Source organism: Chenopodium album, chromosome 2 (genome assembly GCF_948465745.1).
Source record: "Chenopodium album chromosome 2, dcCheAlbu1.1, whole genome shotgun sequence".
Taxonomy (NCBI): domain Eukaryota; kingdom Viridiplantae; phylum Streptophyta; class Magnoliopsida; order Caryophyllales; family Amaranthaceae; genus Chenopodium; species Chenopodium album.
This window is the reverse complement of record NC_137835.1, coordinates 73,823,405-73,842,192: the sequence shown is the minus strand read 5'-3', so window position 1 is coordinate 73,842,192 and position 18,788 is coordinate 73,823,405. Positions and strand designations below refer to the sequence as shown.

Genomic DNA, 18,788 nt, shown 5'->3' with positions numbered 1-18,788 from the left:
CCGCGCGCTGTAGGCTTAACCGCCAATTAATTGCATTCCTTAACCATCTTCTGACTTCCTTGGATTGTACCTATTTTCCCGTCTGTCCTTTCAAACTTTAGCAGCATTAGGTGAGGCACAATGACTGCTTTTGCTGCATTCAGTGTAGGACGGCCGAGTATGACATTATATCATGTCAGTTCTTTTACGACCAAGAAGCGAACAACCATATCTCTTCCTTCCCCCTTTTGCCCGAATCGGACAGGTAAGTCTATCCGCCCCACTGGGTGGATGACATTCCCCCCAAATCCGACCAGCGGGTGAGTGATGTCCTGGAGAGCATCCTTTGGGAAGCTTAGATTCTTCAAGGCGGCCAGGCTGATGATATCAGCCGCGCTTCCCGTGTCTATCAATATCCGTCCGACCTTCAAATTGGCTATCTTCATAATGAATACCATGGGATCATTGTGCAAGGCTTTGACCTCCCCCCGATCGGCCTCACTGATGATTACTTCGGGGAAGGGTTCAGCCTTCACTGAATCCATCTGCATCACCTTTCCCAGGTTCCGGGCGTCCTGCTTGATCCCTTTCATAGTGGGACCGCCTGAGGCAAATCCTCCTGATATCACGGCCACAAAGCCTGAATCAGTGTTGTTGCCATCATCTTTATCTTTGTTCTTATCATTCTTCTGTCTTTGCTCGGACGTGTTGTTTGTCCGTGTGTAAGTGAATTTGGACTTCATCACATATGAATTCAGCATGCCCTTCTCGGCTAGTTTGTCCAGAAGTCTCTTTAAGTTAATGCAATCGTTCGTGTCATGTCCCACATCCTTGTGGTAATGACAGTACTTGTTCTTGTTCCTATAATGAGCCGGGCCTCTCAGCGGCTGTGGCTTCTCAAACTCAAACTTATCCTTGATTTCCATCAAGATAGAATAACAATCCTTGTTGAATTCAAACTGAGGCTCGTACGCCTTGACCTTCTTGGATTTCTGTGGCTGGCCATCAGCCACCCAGACTTCCTTTCTCTTTTTTCCTTCTTTCTTTTGGCCGGCCGAGTCTTGCTGAGAAGGTTTCTTCTCAGCCCCCTTGGCCGGCGCTTCAGCTTTTGTGAGCGAACAAAAGTCCGCCGCCTCAATATAAGCTTCGGCTTCCCGCAGAACACCTGCGTATGTCCGAATCTTTTTCCTTACCAAGTCAAATTTAAAACCATTGTGCCTTAATCCCCGGAGAAATTCAGAGTAAGCCATTTCGTCTGGTAGATTATGAATTTGGGCTTTTTCTTGGTTAAATCGCTGGACGTACGAGCGTAAGCCCTCATTTTTTTCTTGGACGATTGTCGCCAAGTTAAGGCTAGTCTTTCGAGGCGGTATGTTGTATGAAAAATTTCCCACGAACAGCAAACTAAGAGTAGTGAAACAATTGATACACCCGGCCGGCAGACTGTTGAACCAATCCTGTGCCACACCTTTCAGAGTAGCCGGGAAACATTTGCACCAAGTAGCATCATCTACGCTTTGCAAGTACATCAGGTTCCTGTACGAGGTGATGTGCTCTTCTGGGTTGCCCGTCCCATCATAAGCTCCCACAAGTAGGGCTGTGCACCGGTCCAAAACCGGACCGGTCCGGACCGGGACCGGCAGGGACCGGAACCCGGAATTAGCAATTTTTAAGAACCGGAAACCGGACCGTATTCTGCCGGTCCGGTTCCGGTCTGGACCTGTTTAATACGGTCCATTCCGGTTTTGGACCGGTTGGGACCGACTGTACCTTTTTTTTTTCCTGCATTTTAACCTGTTTTTTTAACGATTTAACCTGTATACTTTTTTTATCATTTTTTTTAACCTGTGTACTTTTTCCCCAAAAATATATAAATCACAAAATTAAAAAAAAAACCAAACATCATACACACTCAATAGTCAATACATCCGAATATCCGATTATCCAAATACAAACCAAAACAAGTCCCAAGTTAAATACAACACCAAAGTAATACAAGTTTAATGAAAAAGAGCTAAGTTCTTCAATCTTTGATAATTTCTCCTCTCCATTTTTCTATCAATTCTCAATCACCACTCTAGCAAAAAAAAAAAAAAAAAAAATCATCAACGTTAGAGATTAGAAGTTTAAAGATACTTTAAATGAAAATAAAAGTTGGAAACATTACCTCCAAATCTTAAATCATGCAAAATAGTCCACAAAAATGACCTCATGATCTCCATCATCAACTTCCACCTCTAATCAAATGAAAAAAATAAATATTTAAAATTTCAAAACAATTGAAAATGCAAGTAATAGTGTAAGAAATACCTTTCTCAATCTCCTCTAAATCTTTTACTTTTTCTTCAACATCAACTTCCATCATTCCCTTTGGTTTAAGCCAATCTTGAGAGCAAATCAAAGCTTGAACCATCTTTCATATAAAAAAAATAAAAATTAAATAACAAAGCCTACATAGAATATAAGAATATCAATATGTAAAAATAAAATAACTTAAAGCAAAAAACATTACCTTAGGTGTCAAAGAACTCCGAAAAGGATCGAGATGGCGACCTCCCGTACTAAAGGCGGATTCCGATGCAACGGTAGACAATGGAATGGCTAATATGTCACGTGCCATACGTGAAACAATAGGATAACGATGTCCATTTTGTGCCCACCAAGATAAAGCATCCATTTCTTCTTCCTCTGGCCCTAATTGTTCATTGATGTATCTATCAAACTCACTATTTGCAAATGAATTATCCGCTCTCATCTTTTTATTAACTCTACCCTTAACTTTTGCAAAATACGCCTTATTCTTACTCTTATCCGCCACATCAACATCTACATCAATTGGCACATGATCTTCACTGTTGCCACTTTGAGGAATGAAGGAAGAATACAAATTTTTATACTCTTCAAATAAAGAGTAAGTAAATTGCTTTACTTGAACACCAAGTCTTGTCCCTTCTTCCTCTCCATACATATCCCTAAGTATTTCCTCAACAATACGAAATTTGGATTGATGATCAAGAATGGCAGCAACATATATAAACATATTCATATTAGCCACTTTTCCCCAATACTTATCAAATTTTTTCTTCATTGAAATGGCCATAGCTTGAAAATTCAAATCATCACTTTTTTCCCATTCCTTTAGCAAATCATAAACATATGCAATGTCAAACAAACCTTTATTACTTGTCACATAAAGAGAACCAGAGACATTACGAGTCAAATGATAAAACTCCTCCAAAAACAAAACTAACCTTCCCACCTTGACCCAATCATCATGGTCAGGAGGTTTTTCATTATCTTTCACACCTTCTCCATCGGGAAGTGACACCCCACCAATAACTTTTTGAAATTTCAAAGCTGTTTCCAACATCATGTAAGTTGAATTCCATCGAGTAGGAACATCAAAGCATAAAGAAGATTTGCTTTGTATATTAGCCTTTTGAGCAAGATCTTTGAACCTAGCAATTCTAGCAGGAGAATTCTTGATATATTTTACAGCATGTCTAACCCTATCAATGCACACACCATGCTCTCTAATACCATCCCAAACAATAAGATTAATAATATGAGCTATGCATCGAACATGAAGAGAATTTCCATTATTAACACATCCGGTTCGTAACAGTGTACAACTTATCCTCAATACCCCAATACTCTAAACATGCCTCCACTGCTTTACCAATGGCCTCACCCTTATGACTAGAAATAGGACAAAAATTTATAATTTTTTTATTCAATTTCCAATCACTATCTATGTAATGAGCTGTGAGACACATATAGTTGATTCTTTGAATTGAGGTCCAAGTATCAGTTGTGACACAAATTTTTTGACATCCCTCAAATGATTTTTTAAGTATTTCTTTTTCACGATAATAAAGGCGTAAACAATCACGAGCAATAGTAGTACGACTAGGGATGGTAAACCCAGGACAAGCAACTTCCACAAAATACTTAAAACCAGGTTTTTCAACATGTTTGAATGGCAATTCATCAGTAATGACCATACGAATCAATGCTTCTCTAACCTCTTTAAAATTAACAACCCCACACTTCAGTTTTCCAGCCTCATTTTCATTATCCCCGGGTTGAAAATTCAATTGACTTTGCTTACCCTTACCCTTGTCTTTATTTTCAGGATTACCAAAACAATTTTCAGAATGATTTTTAACATTTTTAGTACCATTAACATTGCCATCAGCAGCAAAAGTTTTTGTACAAAACTTACATTCAGCACGTAGTTTGCCATCATCATCTAAGTACTCAATGTAGTTCTTCCAATATTCAGCCTTCCTCTTGGTTTTTGTTCTAACCAAATACTTCCGTCCCTCCGTAAGTGTCTTGTCCGGAGGCAAGGATTGCCGCAATAAATCAATATCAGTGTTGTTAGCAGCATCCGAAAGTGTATGTGCCGTTTGATCAGAAGAGTATATAGGTGCCCTTTTGGATTGGGAGCTCGCCATCTACAACATTATATTTAATTATATGTTAAGAATAGAATGCATTATATGGCGAAACCGCAGAATCATAAAACATTATATTGAACATGCAACTGAATACAACATTATATTTAATACTCTGACATTATATAACATTATATGGCAGAAACCGCAGAATACAACATTATATTTGATTATATATCCCAAAAATATGGCAGAATCATATATTCATATGAATAAAACATATTAAAATCAAAAACAATTTTGTAAAAGAATTGAACATGCAACTGATGCAAGCAACTTACATTGCATGAATATGAATCCGTTGTTGAACAATTGAATGGTAATACTCTGAAAACAAATTAAATACACACAATTACATGATTTACATCCAATAATGCCTATCAATTTATTAAGTAACAAAAACAGAAGAAAAAAAATTAAAAAAAAAAAATCACAAACCTGACTTTCGAACTAGAACAGGAGCAATTTCCGGTGAGGGCTGTCAGGCGTCGACGGCTGGAGTCATCGGAGGAGGAGGCTGAGTCATACAAATTGAATTTAATTAAACAAAAAAAAAAAAAAAACCGAAGAGATGAGGCTGGAACATACCTGCGGAGGGCTGTAGGCTGGAAGTCGAAGAAGAGGGCGGTGCGGCCTGCGGAGATGAGGGCGGTGCGGCCTGCGGAGATGAGGGCGGTGCCGCGGCGGCTTCGGGCAGTGAGTGAGAACGGGAAAGAGGTTAGAGGAGGACAGAGAGTGAGAGTGAAGAATGAAGAGGCTGTGAATGAGATTGATAGAAATTAGGGTTTTTAGGAAATTGTTAAAAAAAAAATAAAAATATACATTTTTCCCGGGTTTCCGGTCCAGCCCGGAATTTACCGGGTTTTACCCGGACCGGACCGGGAACCCGGAATGACTGATTTCAAAGGACCGAGGACCGACCCGGAAGGCTACGGTCCGGTCCGGGTCCGGTCCGGTCCCGGTCGGTCCCGGTCGGTTTCACGGTCCAGGTCTAAAAGTGCACAGCCCTACCCACAAGTACACTCTTCATCTTTGGTGGCCGAGGGGCATTTAAAATATCTTGCAAAAACGGGGGCGGCTTATCTCCCAGAGTAAGTAGGCGCATCTGCCAATCGATGGGTTGCGGTTGCACGGACGGTCCAGCCAGATAGGGAGCTTGTCCATACACCTGCCCATATGGCCCAAATTGTCCGTATGCCTGTGGGTTTGGCTGCATCAAACCATTGAACCCCTGAGGTTGATATTGCAGTGATTGGGCTGGAATAGGAGTTGGAGCATGGAAGACTGGAATAGGAGTTGGGGTGCGAACTGCCTGACTTCCACTGGAGATGGCCGTGTTGGTATGCTGGGAAAGAGAATGATGTGAAAAATCATCCGGCATTGTCGGGGTTGAGGTCGTGTCAGAGTAGGCGGCGCGCTCCCGCTGCTTATGCCGAAGGTAATCCCTTGCGTCCTTCCATCGTCTGGACGGCTCAGGCTCCTCTCTTCGAGGCTGTCTACCCCTCCCCCCAGCCGACTGCGTTTTCGCCAGCAAGTTAGAGAAATTAGTCCGCGGTACTCTCGGGGACCTCCCAGTCGGCCTTCGAAATGGAGTGTTTCCAGCCTCCGTTGCATGGATTGTTTTGCTGTGTGTCTTTCTTGGAGCCCTCTGTTCCTCTCTCCTGGGCGGCTGCCTAGAGGTAGAGGCTCCGTTTTCAATTTTTTTCTGAGTTTGTTAAGCGCGGCCTTAAGAGAGGCTGCGGTAACAGGAGGGTCATCGGCTTCTTCAAATGTGGCTATCAGAGGATCGCTAGTACGGATCGTAGGGATTATATCCTCTACATGTCCATCCTCGCCTGGATTAGGTGTCTGACCGTCTATCGCCATAACGTACGAGTATCCCCACAGACGGCGCCAAATGTTTCGGGGATTTTTTGGATTTCCTGGGATACTGGTTACGCTCTGCTGGCAACGAGTCGGTCCCACCTGCAAAACAACGAATATTCCGATCAACGGAATATTCGCCTCCGACGATCAAGTCAGTGATCAGAACGGAAAAAGGCTAGAGAGAGAAAGTAGAGAGAAGTTGGAGCTATTTAATGCTCTGTTGTTTTTCAATTGTCTGAATCCCCTCCCATCATAAATGATTGGGGTATTTATAGGGGTGGGACTCGTGCCCCTCTCTAGGGTTTATACCCTAGATTTGCGTGACGTGATTGGCTGCGCAATCAGCGAATGCCACGGGCCACTCTGGGGGCGCCGTTTTGCGGCTTTCATTGTCATCTCTCGGGATTTGGGCCCTGACGTTGTTAGGGCTTTTTGGCGTGCTGATTTTAAAGAAGGATCATATTGCCTAAACACATGGCATCTTTCCGTGGTGACACGTGTCACCCTATAACTGGGCCACGTGTCACTATGGGATTGGCCTGAGACCTTAAGGACTCTGGATTGCGTGGCATCTTCCCGTGGTGACACGTGTCACCCTATAACTGGACTACGTGTCACTATGGGATTGGTCCACGTATACGAGGTATTTTTACTCTCAACAAGTGTGTAGTATGATTTATAGCACCGTTTCTTGTGCTATGAGGATATAAATCATTTGCACAGGTATTGGTTTAGAACCATACTGGATCGACCTATGAGGATACTTTAAGAGATTTAAAAAATCGTCATAAGTATTTTCTCATTATTACTATCGGAACTCTTTTCCTTTGACCATGAGTAGTGGGAGATCTCTTGTTTGAGTACTGGTCCGCTTTGGTATCCGCCAAACGTCTGCCGTAACTGGGGATTATAAAGACAGATATCAGGCGGGTGAGTCCTCTTAGTAAGAGAAGCTACATTACAAGACTGGAAATGTCCCCCTACTAACAATAGGGAACATGTCTTGTTGTTTACAAGGCCTCTCGAAGAGCGAGACTGTGAAAATGCATGGTCGTGCTCAGATGGATTTTAGAAATCATCTGCTTATCGACAGTCAAACTCGGATTTCGAGAAACACTTCTGGACGTAACAGAGATGACGAGTAATCTTACTCTGTAGTTCATGAAGAGACATGAAGAGACATAGGAAAGGGGCTATACACTAAATGCACACTTGTCCGGAAGGACAAGTGGGAGATTGAAAGGAATGGTGTCCTTCGAACAAGTGTATTTTTCTGATAGCGGGTTCAGAATTATTAGAAAGCTAATATATTCAGCAAGGTCAAGTGATCGGAATGCCTGGGTGGAGGCCGCTTCCGATCGGTAATATTAATATAATTAATATTACAGCTTAATCTTGACTGAACCCTTCGGGTCACACCCAAGCAAAATATACGAACTGACTCGACGAATTAATTCGGAAGAAATTAATTCGTTGCCCGAGTGTTAAACATTTAGACGTCGGAAATTCGAGCTTGGAGCGTCGAAACCGAGCGTCGGAGAATCTCAAATGTCGAGCCAAAATTTAGGATTTGGCGAGACGGGAAAATGCATCAAGTAATAAGTAAAATCCTAGCCACGCAAAAGGCTAGGAATGCATGCCCAATAGGAGCATGCCACGTGGCAGCACACATGGAAAAACACCATGTGGCGGCACACGTGGCAGCACACGTGGCCGCCACGTTGGCAGCCGCCAAGTGGCAGCAGCCACATTGGCAGCCACCAAGTGGCAGCGTGCCACGTGGCAGCGCCACGGTGGCGGCGCGCCACGGTGGCGACACATGTGGCAATGGCCGTGGACCCGGGTTGATGGGTCATGGACACGGGCCAAAATAAAATGGGCCAACCGAACCCAACTTGGGGTTCAAGGTTGGGTGACACATGGTTAGTTCACATTGCATGTGAAATGCCTTGGGGACCAAGTGAGAAAGTGGTCCACACCTAACCATGTGACACTTGTTACTTGTTCCTTTGTTTATTTAACTAAGGGTTGAATTCACCAATCTTTCCATGTGCGATCTTTTTGTGAAAAGTCCCACATTGAAAGATGAGTGAAATTCACAAGGCATACTTCCTTATAAATAGTCATGGCATGGCTTGAAAATTCTTTGCTTGAGTGGGAGTTAAAAAGAGCATTCCATATTTTTGGGAAAACTCTTAAACTCTAATAACACTCGGGTTTTTGTCGGACCTTGCTAACTCCAAGGTAGCGGACCTTAAAGTCGTGTTCGTCCTTTGTGGGTGGATACCGTTGGAGGCACGACGCTTGCGGTGCTCGAAGCTTTCAAGTAAGAGCCCGTTTTTGTAAGGGCGAAGCTCGCTTCGAGGGTAAGATTCGTTCTTCCTTTCTTGTGATTATTTATTTATGCTTTATGGTTTTATTAATTGCGAGTGGTTCTTTGGGTCGGGGTTGTTTCCGCGGTGAGTCGGACTCACCAAACCCCAACAGAAACTACTCACACATATTAACGAAAGAAAAAACAATATTCAATGAAGAAAACATGATTAATAAGCAATTAAAAGTAAAAGAAGAATTAAAGATGAATACCAATTGCTTGAATGAAGAAAAGTACCAATTATTGATGAACAAAGATCAAAACTTGAAAGTGCAAATTAATCTAGATCTAGAGAGAATATTAGGGTTCTAATGAAGGTTTTAAAAGCTAGAATATAATAACAAAGTATGTTTTAGTCGGGGGTTTACAAAGGGTATTTATATCCCTTAGTTAAGAAATCCCGAAAAAATAGGAAAACGGGGTCTTCGACACTCCGCCCGGTCTGACCGGGCAAGGCTTCCCGGTCGGGCGCGACAGACAAACTCGCCCAAATGCTTCTTCACGTAGCCTCCTCGTGTAGTACCTCGTCTGCCCGGGCTGCCCGGGAAATGCTGCCCGGTCCGGGCGGACATAAATTGAACTCTTCATACTTTCTCTCTTGTGGATTCTCTTCTTTCCTTCTTCGCCCTGGCTGCCAGGGCAATGTTGCCCTCCAGGGCGGACACGGGTAAAATTCTCTCCATCTTAATAAGCTCTCATGGCTATTCAAAACAAGTCCAAATCATCCGAAAATCTTCATGTGCCTACAAAATCAATTAAATAGACCAAGCCACACTAGAGAAGAGAATATTAGCAAGAAGTAGCTCCGTAGAGCTCAAAAACCATACGGAAATAACTATAAAATGAGGGTAAAACATGGTATAGAACGTTTACATCAGGGGCTTGCAAATGCAGCGTACGTGGAGGCAAAAACACCAACGCGCAACTGGATTTCGATTGAAAGGACGATAGAGAACTTGACATGGTGAATAATGGAGAACAAGCTTCCTATGTGGAGAATCCAAAAAATGAAGTTAAACCTAATCCTAAAAACAGGGATTAAAAGGGTTATTTATGGAGGAATAAGAGTACTGTTCTTTTGGGGGGGAAATTTCCCACAAAAAATAACCAAAATGCAACGTCTAAAGCTTGGAAATATAAAACAAACGGAATTGGCAAACGGCAACTTAACGGCAGGCTACAACTTAGACATAGACACTAAAGGTACCTTGCGAGTAGACCTGGTTATTGGGCAGGTTGGGTCATGGTCGATGCGGGTCGGGTCAAAGAGGGTCACATTTTATAGAGTCAATATTGGGTCGGGCCATTGCGGGTCGCGGGTCAATAGCAGGTCGATAATGGGCAGGCCTACAAAATATCAATTAAAAAAAAATTGGACAAAGGCATTATTAAGTATATATGAATATAAATTTATCTATGTAATTATTTTTACATAATCGATCTATTTTCTTTATCAATTAAATTGAAAAAACATTTTGGCCCTATATTGCCCCTGTCCAATAAGGGCCCTGTTCATTAAAGGCACTGTCCATTAAAAGCCCTTTAAGCTTGGCCCTGACCCTAGCTATTATCATTGGGCTACCCTACGTCCCTACCCAATAACCACCTCTACTTAGGAGTATAGTGTGAAATTTTTAAAATGGGTGGGTACAGCTTGGAAAAGTCAGTACCTCAAGGGTACTGTATAGAAAAACCCAAAATATATATTTTCAATCACTTAAAATCAGTAATTTTAAAAAATAAATATAATAGAGAATCAATAAATAATTTTATTTCACCAAAAATAATTTTAGTTCAACAAAAGTAATTTCAATTATATAAACAATTTTATTTTAGTAAAAATAGTTTTAATTAAGAAAAATAAGGTGAAGGTTATATTATTTGTATCAAGTCTTTTTTTCTTCCTTTTGTTGCAATTTTTTTTAGTTGAATTTAATTTAATTTTACCTAATATACATTTTTTCTTTTTTAATCTGAACTTATTTATGGTTTGTTGAACTTTTTTTAAAAATAACTTGAAGATAGTATAATCTAAACTGGGACAAAAACAATATATATTCACACAAAATATCATCAAAGTTACTACAAAAAGTTAAGTGTAGCAAACAAAAATAAGCGAACGGAAAATTATATTCAGATTAAGGTTGTGCTTTTGATGCCCGTGGGCTATACAATTGCCCAAATTCATGTCAATTCGACTCGTAGTAAAACCATGCCAACTAGCCAAAAAAAAAGACACAAATAATAGGGGGTGTTAAATACTATTAAAAATAATGAAAACCGCCAACATTTAGTGTAAATAGCCAGCCATGATCCTAGTAATTCACCACTATCTTCCCACCAATCACTAACACCTTGACACCACTCTAGCTAATAAGCGACGACCACCACTACCCGGACCAGCGACAACCACCACCTTGATCGGCGGCGACCACCACCATCACCACCCTGATCGACGACAAGCCAACAACCACCACTACCCTGACCGGGGACCCACCACATCCCGCTCAATGACGATCCACCACATTCACTTGCCGACGGGAATGTGGTAGTTTTTTTTTTAACTTCCGACAACTGCACCAATCGGAGTTGGAAACCGGTCATCGGGCACGGTAACCTATTTTGGACTCCGACTACTGTACCACAGTAACTGATCAGTTTTGGGCTCCAGTTACCGTGCCCGTTAACAGGTTTCCAGATCCGATTGGTGCGGTTGTCGGAAATAAAAAAAACCCACCACTTTTCCGCCGATGAGGGAAGGTGGTGGGTCGTCATTGAGGTGGATGTGGTGGGTCGCCGATCAGGGTGGTGGTGATGGTCGCTGAGGAGAATAAGAGGTAGTAAATTAGTAAAAGGCATGTTGTTCATTCACATCAAATGTTGACGGTGGTGATCAATTTTGATGACAGTGTTTAGCAATCCACAAACAAAACCCACAACTTAACACACTTAGTGTCACACTGGGTGATGACCTAGTCAGACGAATCGGTCCAACCTAAGTTAGTGTCATCGTCATAATCAAAATTGGGACCTCATCATTGAAGAAAGCCTAAGTCATAATCTTTGAATCTTTGATGATTCTAGGTTGTATACGTGTGTAACTTATAGTATAAGTGGGTCACTTGAGCTCGATTATAGCCATAAGAAAGAGACCTTCCAAATAGTATAAAACTTAATTAGTTCCAAATACGATATACCCCATGAAATCAAAGAGATCGGAAGCCAAACTAAAGTCAACGACAATAAGCAGAAATTGGAGATGGGACGGTTGTTTATTGGTAGGTCATTGCCGCAAACATTGACACGGCAGCCGACATATTGTTCTTGCAATATTTCATACGCCTAAACTTTAATGTTTTCAAAATTAATCATAGAGAATAATAAACCTCTTAATCTCCTTCATTACATGTGTAATATTTGGACTTTTTACTTATGATTTGATATAATACGTACATCTAATTAATTAATACTTGAATAAAAAGGTAAGCAAAGAAGAAATTAATTAAAAAAAACAATTAAAGTGGTAAGTTAAGAAACAAATTAAAATTGGCTAATTTGCAAGTTTCATCATTTTAAGCATGAACTTTGTAGCCGATTTCCACGACTTGAACTCTTTGAAATGGAAGGGTCTTCCACCTTTTTAACTTCACCTCGTACCCTTCACGTTAAAGAAATGTGTAGAAGCTAGGTATCCAAGGTATGGTCTTGCTAAAACTACTCCTTAAAATAATCAATATTGTAATTATTTCGTTATTCTTTTTTCTTTTTTTTTTTCATGTTTGTCGATACACAAGTTCAACCATTAATTTCTCTAATTATAATAAAATAAAAATTATATTTACTTTATATAACAACTAACATACATTAAAACAGTTAATACTTTCATTTAATGTTAAAATCAACAAAGACTCTTTATAATAGTCAGTAAAGCCAATAAAGGACCATTGGCGCTATACCTTCAAAACAAACAAAAAGTACAACAATGGTATGGCCGTGCAAGAGCAAGAGCAACGGTATGGCCATGCCCGTGCAAACAAGAGCAAGAGCAAGAGCAAGAGCAAGACAATGAACTAAGACAAGGCAATGCAAGGCAAGACAACATAGTTATAGCATGATTAGGAGTGAAACTAACAACCGAGCAAAGTTATGGGCCAAGCTAAGGTATATATTAGATGTTTTCGGACCCCGAATGGATCACCCATGGCAAAGTCCTTAGGCAACCTTTGGGAAACATTTCATTGCCTGTGACCTTCACGGTTCCGACCCTAAACCGTTCTCAGAAGCTAAATATAAAGACTATAACAAACAAGATCAGACCATTTTTGAAGATTTTGAGACTTGATGATGAATAATTAAGTGCTAGTGGGGGATGTAACCTAAAATCTTAAAATGACGTTTAGAACCATATACGCCCACTAGTCGATCACATAAAGACCTAGGTGGCTTCTAGGGATAGGTTATGCGTATATACTTTCTCTATTTTTCTATTTCTTTTTACTAATAAGGCAATGCGGCCTATGTTTTATATTCTTATTAAGTAATTTTTTTAAAAAAAAAAGATTAAAAAAGATAAACGAACAAGTAAATAATAATATTAAAAAAACCTTAATAATAACCTAACCACCCTTCTTAAAGGTAGGAATTAATCTTTCTTGATAAAATTTTGCATTTTCCTCATTTTGGCCCATGTTCACTTTATTTTTATTTTTACTGAACTGGAATTATTTTTACTGAATTGAAATCATTTTTGCTAAATTTAACTTATTTGTACTGAATCGAAATTAGCTTAAATAAAGTGAATAATTTCTACTGATTTCCTATTATTTATTCTTTAAAGTTACTAATTTTTAGTATACAGAATTTAACTTAACTTTGAAACTATTTTATTAAATATTATTTTTTTAAGGTGAAAAGAATAGAGCCTTATTTGCCTATATAACACTTGTCAAGACTCAAGAGACTATACTAACTTTAATCGATTGGTTGTAAAAAAAAAACTTTAATCGAGTTAAGCTTACTATTCTACTATACTTGGATAATATATATGTAATCCTAAAGAACTTGATATCAAATCGATGATCCTCTAAAATAATTGAATTGGACTTCTCATGTAGTCTCATATAGGACAATATTACATTCTGACGTTGTTACTAGGCAACGAATTAGACTAAACTATATGAATATGGGGTCAGTCAACTCTATACATTCAATCACTTAGTATTTGCATGTTTGCACCAACTAAAACACTTAGATATTGTAGGTAATAGACCAATACTTATATTCGAAATTTAGCCTTGACCATATTCTTTTCAGATCAATATTTTCAACTAAGAATAAGTAAGCAAACGTTAATCATGAAGCAAGTGGTCGTGAAAGCTATGAGAACAATACTTATCTTCTTTTAAGCCTCCCTAGGGTCTATCTTGAGGTCAAATGTTAGATAGATACACTTAGACCCCTGTTTTTTTGAGTTGTTGTGGTCTGCTATGGTCCGCTGAAATCTGTTTTGTTTTGCTGAGCCCTGCTCTATCGATACCTGCTATGCTATACTGAAATATACTATGGTCTACTCAGAAGCGACATGGTCTTATTAACATTATGTAAGATTTATATTATTTACAATAATTTAATGGTTCTTCTCTAATACTTTAACTTTCTTAATTTCCATACCTAAATCACTCTACAATATATTTAAAACGGAGGAAGTATTAATTAAGCTTCTTTAACGAATTAGTTAAGAGTACGTACGTTCATAGAAGGGAATAAAGGACCCACGACTATATAGTTTGTGTCTACCTTTCCCATTTTAGTAGTGCCCACTACTTTTAAAACTATGTCCCTTTCTAAATTCTAAGTTCTAGACAAAGTATTTCTTATTAACTTTACTAAATACATGGTAATATACTTTGCTTAAATTACTAGTTGAACGCAGAAAGCCGTCAACTAACTTTTTACATAATAGTACTTCTAAGCTTACTTTTGGTAACAAAGTAAAGCAAACTATGTCATTTTGTTTCTTTAATTAATTTATGCTTTTGATTGAATACGTCCAAATTAAGTTCACTTGGTTCTTTTTACATAGTACTTCCACATTTAGATGCTTAACTTTTTCAATTTTTGCTCGTGTAACAATTTATATCATTGCATGTGGATCCCTTAAACATAAACTTTTGGTTATTAGCCGTGTTGTTTCCAAAAATTGATCATTTCCTTGGCTTTTTTTGAAACTTTTTTGATCCATATATTGATGATTACAAAAGCTAATGATGAAAAACAAGTTTTAAACACTATCCATCGCGATTGTTGTATATTGTATACCATTTCCAAAAACTTTAGTATGTAGGTATTTTTTGTTTAGTTTTTGCAACTTTTCTTTCAAAATTTAAGTTTACATCACAAATCCCTACATACGTACACGTAAAAGAAATACAATTATATAAACAAAAAAAAGTAATATTTTATCTAATAAACGTGATTGTATTTCCTAATATATATGTGATTAGTTAAAGAAGAAGAATGAGAATAAATAGCACAATTTTTATAGAGAATATTGTTATAATACCATATTTTATCTCTAACTTCGAGATATTTGCTAGGCACAATGTGACAATTGATTCCGGATGGAGGGATCAACTTCTCTAAGATATATCAGTTAACCTCCATTTGACAATCAAGAAAAACAAACTTTGCTATACTTATAAGACACAAGCATAATACAAGAAAAGAAAGCAAATTGACAAGAAATAAAGTTGCACTAGCTCTACTTGCTTAAGAGAAATGCATAATGGTGATCACTAATCATTTTAGTGATGAACTTGAAAAAAACATGTGTTCATGTTCTTGTAAATCTTCAGGATTGAGGGTTTCCATCTTTATAGACGAAAAAGAAGGATGAGAAGCAAAGCTATGATCCTCTCCATAAGAAACCGATGATTCGGATACATTATAGCTAGGAGTTGCCTCATATTGTTGAGAATTATAATGAAAGTTTGGATGTTGTGCAAATGTTGATGCTTGATTATCTCCATGAGGAGGAAAACTCGGCGAAGCCATCATATAGTTGTAGCTATTAGTTGCTTGATGATGGTTAGGAAATGGATAGTTAGCAACTTGATTAATAAACATTTGGTGGTTTTGTTGTTGTAGTGGTGGTTGTTGTTGAAGAGTAGCCGAGGAGGATGACATGTAGAAACCCGAGTCACTTAACTTGCCTTGAACTCTTTCAGGGAAGTTTAACTTGGCCTTATTACCTTTGAACTTAAGAGCAGCTTCATCATAGGCAAGGGCTGCAGCTTCAGCTGTGTCGAATGTTCCAAGCCACACGCGTGCTGCTTTCTTTGGATCGCGTATTTCTGCTGCCCATTTCCCCCATGGCCTTTGTCTAACTCCTCTATAGTGTCTTTTCCTCACATCACCTTCATACATCAATACATATCGAAGCTTCATGTAAGAAAATGCATGGTTATAGCTATTTATATAGGGAAATTCCCTGTTTCTCATTTGAGAAACGAAATTTGTTTCTCATTGGGGCATTTTCGTGAATAAATCAACAACTTTTTCATTACAGTGGGCTTCACAATTGAATAAAGTTGAATATAGTTGGTTTATTTACAAAAATGCCATGCATTTGAGTTGTTTCTCACTATGAGAAATTGGGGCATCCTCGCAAACCTATCAAAATAATGTATGAAATCATATGCTTGCAAGGTGCATTTCTATTTGAAAATATTGAACTATGTTAGAAAAACCATTTATAGAAGAACCAATTCAAGCAAGTATGAAGTATCTAAGATTTGTATATATTTAGCCAATTAGGGGCAATGGACTTATGATAATTTGTCCAATTACCGCGCGCGCACCCACACACACAACTTATTACACCGTGCACAAGTAGCTAGCACTAGATTGTGATCTAGTTACAAGGCATGTACATCCAAGTTCAATGAAACATATCCAATATCCTAGCTTATCATCACAATAAAATGCAATTTCTAGATTATACTAATTAAGCAATGATGAAAAAAGTGAAAGATTGATCAATAAAAAACGGCGAACTAGATAGGGCTATAATCAAGGGCACAATAATAGATGAACTTTCTTATTAATGATATGAAAACATAAAAGGGGCAAGTATAATGCACTCATCTTTAAAAAAACTATAACCAAAATTTTTTTTTTTTTTTTTTGGGAAATGTCATAAAACACACTACTGATAATCATTAGGTACTTAGGTGCATGCATTGTACATACACTATACTCCTTAATAAGATACATTTGTTTGTTTATACAAATTTTTTTTTGCAAGAAAAAGAGTACATATAATGCTTCAAGAATACCTAAAAATGCAGTATATGTTTGTATTATACGGAGTAGAATGCTATTATAAAACCAAAAAAGATAAATGAATTATATATACGTACACCGGGAAGATTTAAGGTTACATGGAACATTTGCATATAATTGCCTATCTTCTTTTGTCCTAAAATAGCCACACTATCAACTCCAACTCCAAACACACACACATACACAAAAAAACATTACCAAATCACCAAAATATATGAATATAAACATATTAAATAGCTTAAATTCATAGTGTGAACAATTTGACTAGCTAGATGATTCGAAGGATAAGAAGTTTATCTATAACACGGATCTTTGAATGTGAATATAAAGCCCGCAGATTTTGTTGAAACTAAAATTTGTATGTAGTGCCATATTACATACATATACTTAGGTCCAATACCAACAACGAAACACATATATGTATATTATATAGTTTGCTTCCATAAAAATTAGATTTATGATTTGATAGTCCAATTGTAGCAATTAGTTTTAATTTAAGCACATGCTAAACATGGTAATTAAGAGAATTAAGAGATCTAGTTTTCATTAACTAAGCAACTAACCAATTATTTAATCTACTTTTTTTTTTTTTTGAATAGAATTATTTAATCTACTTGAGTGCAACACCAAACAACAAAATTATACATTATAAATGAGTCGAAAATAAACATTGTAATAATTAAGAGGTCAATCAAGCAAGGTAATAATAAAAAAAAAATCAAAAATTACTTTAGCTTTAATTAATTACCTTGATTAGCTTCAAGGGGCTGAAAATTAATATTTTGTGGTTGGTTAGCATGAAAAATTTGAGTAGGGATAATAGCACCATGATCTTGATGAGCTTGAGAGGAGGCAGTACTATTATTATTGCTAATGACTTGAGAAAGGGCTTGAACCATGGCAGACATGTCATGTTGAGATCGAGCTGAGTACACCGGGAAGTTAACAAGACTACCATCATCAACACCATGATGACTACCACCATGACCTTGGTGGTGTTGGTAATTATTTGTTTCAATTTTATTGTAATTTTCATTGTTGTCTTCGGATGCCATAAGAGGCCTCTTTCCTTGCCTTGGACGATCCACTTTGATTGAATAAATTCGCGATGACGGCTATGAATGGAATTGTGTATGTAAATGTTGATCTATTGAGGTAAAGTGTGATGAATAGATGATAGAATTCAAGGATTAAGTAGTAGAATAAAGAAGCGAGGAGCTTAGATTGGAAGATTGTTTAGGGTTTTTTTATTGAGCATGCTATGAAGAAATTTTGACTAGGGTGTGAACGTTTTCTAGATAAACAAATTAGTCTTTAAGTGACAGTGAGACAGTCAAGACTTTCTTGTCCACTATTGTTTATGGTTTGCATGGGTTAGGACTTACAACCCTTTTATACCACCCCAAAAAAAAAAAAAAAAAAAAAAAAAAATCCATTTTCTTTAACTTTACTCTAACTCTATATATATATATATATATATATATATATATATATATATATATATATATATATGGCAAAAGCTAATGAGCGCCCCCGGGGCGTTAGATAAGAGAATTAAAGTGCAAATATTAGAGTAAAATTAACATTAATTACACCGGACGACGCGTGATTTTGTCATGAATTCCTAACTTAATACCATTTCAACCAATATAATTTATCCTTATCTAACGCCCCGGGGCGCTCGTTAGCAAGATCGTATATATATATATATATATATATATATATATATATATATATATATATATATATACTCCCTCCGGTTTCAA

The 18,788-nt window shown here is 38.0% G+C and overlaps 2 protein-coding genes across 2 annotated transcripts; both read right to left on the bottom strand.

The window, feature by feature from the left end:
* Positions 1–2,160: 2,160 nt before the first annotated feature.
* LOC145575495 (zinc finger BED domain-containing protein RICESLEEPER 2-like) lies at positions 2,161–5,820 on the bottom strand. Its single transcript, XM_081633362.1, has 5 exons — positions 5,608–5,820; positions 3,610–4,439; positions 2,492–3,512; positions 2,290–2,392; positions 2,161–2,216 (listed from the first exon to the last, which is right to left on the bottom strand). The coding sequence occupies exons 1-5, from the start codon at positions 5,818–5,820 to the stop codon at positions 2,161–2,163; spliced, it is 2,223 nt and encodes a 740-aa protein (XP_081489488.1).
* Positions 5,821–15,439: 9,619 nt separating this feature from the next.
* Positions 15,440–18,077, bottom strand: LOC145575487 (uncharacterized). The gene is made up of 2 exons (XM_081633356.1): positions 17,771–18,077; positions 15,440–16,094 (listed from the first exon to the last, which is right to left on the bottom strand). The coding sequence occupies exons 1-2, from the start codon at positions 18,075–18,077 to the stop codon at positions 15,478–15,480; spliced, it is 924 nt and encodes a 307-aa protein (XP_081489482.1). The 3' UTR covers positions 15,440–15,477.
* Between the last annotated feature and the right edge of the window lie 711 nt (positions 18,078–18,788).

Excerpts from the sequence above, each read along its gene's own strand:
- LOC145575487 (XM_081633356.1), bottom strand. The coding sequence starts at position 18,077 with ATGGCATCCGAAGACAACAATGAAAATTACAATAAAATTGAAACAAAT. Across the intron at positions 16,095-17,770 it reads GCCCCTTGAAGCTAATCAAG|GTGATGTGAGGAAAAGACAC; the intron begins GTAATTAATTAA and ends TGATGTATGAAG.
- LOC145575495 (XM_081633362.1), bottom strand. The coding sequence starts at position 5,820 with ATGCCGGATGATTTTTCACATCATTCTCTTTCCCAGCATACCAACACG. Across the intron at positions 2,393-2,491 it reads GGAGTTCTTTGACACCTAAG|ATGGTTCAAGCTTTGATTTG; the intron begins GTAATGTTTTTT and ends TTTATATGAAAG. Across the intron at positions 2,217-2,289 it reads TTTAGAGGAGATTGAGAAAG|AGGTGGAAGTTGATGATGGA; the intron begins GTATTTCTTACA and ends TCATTTGATTAG.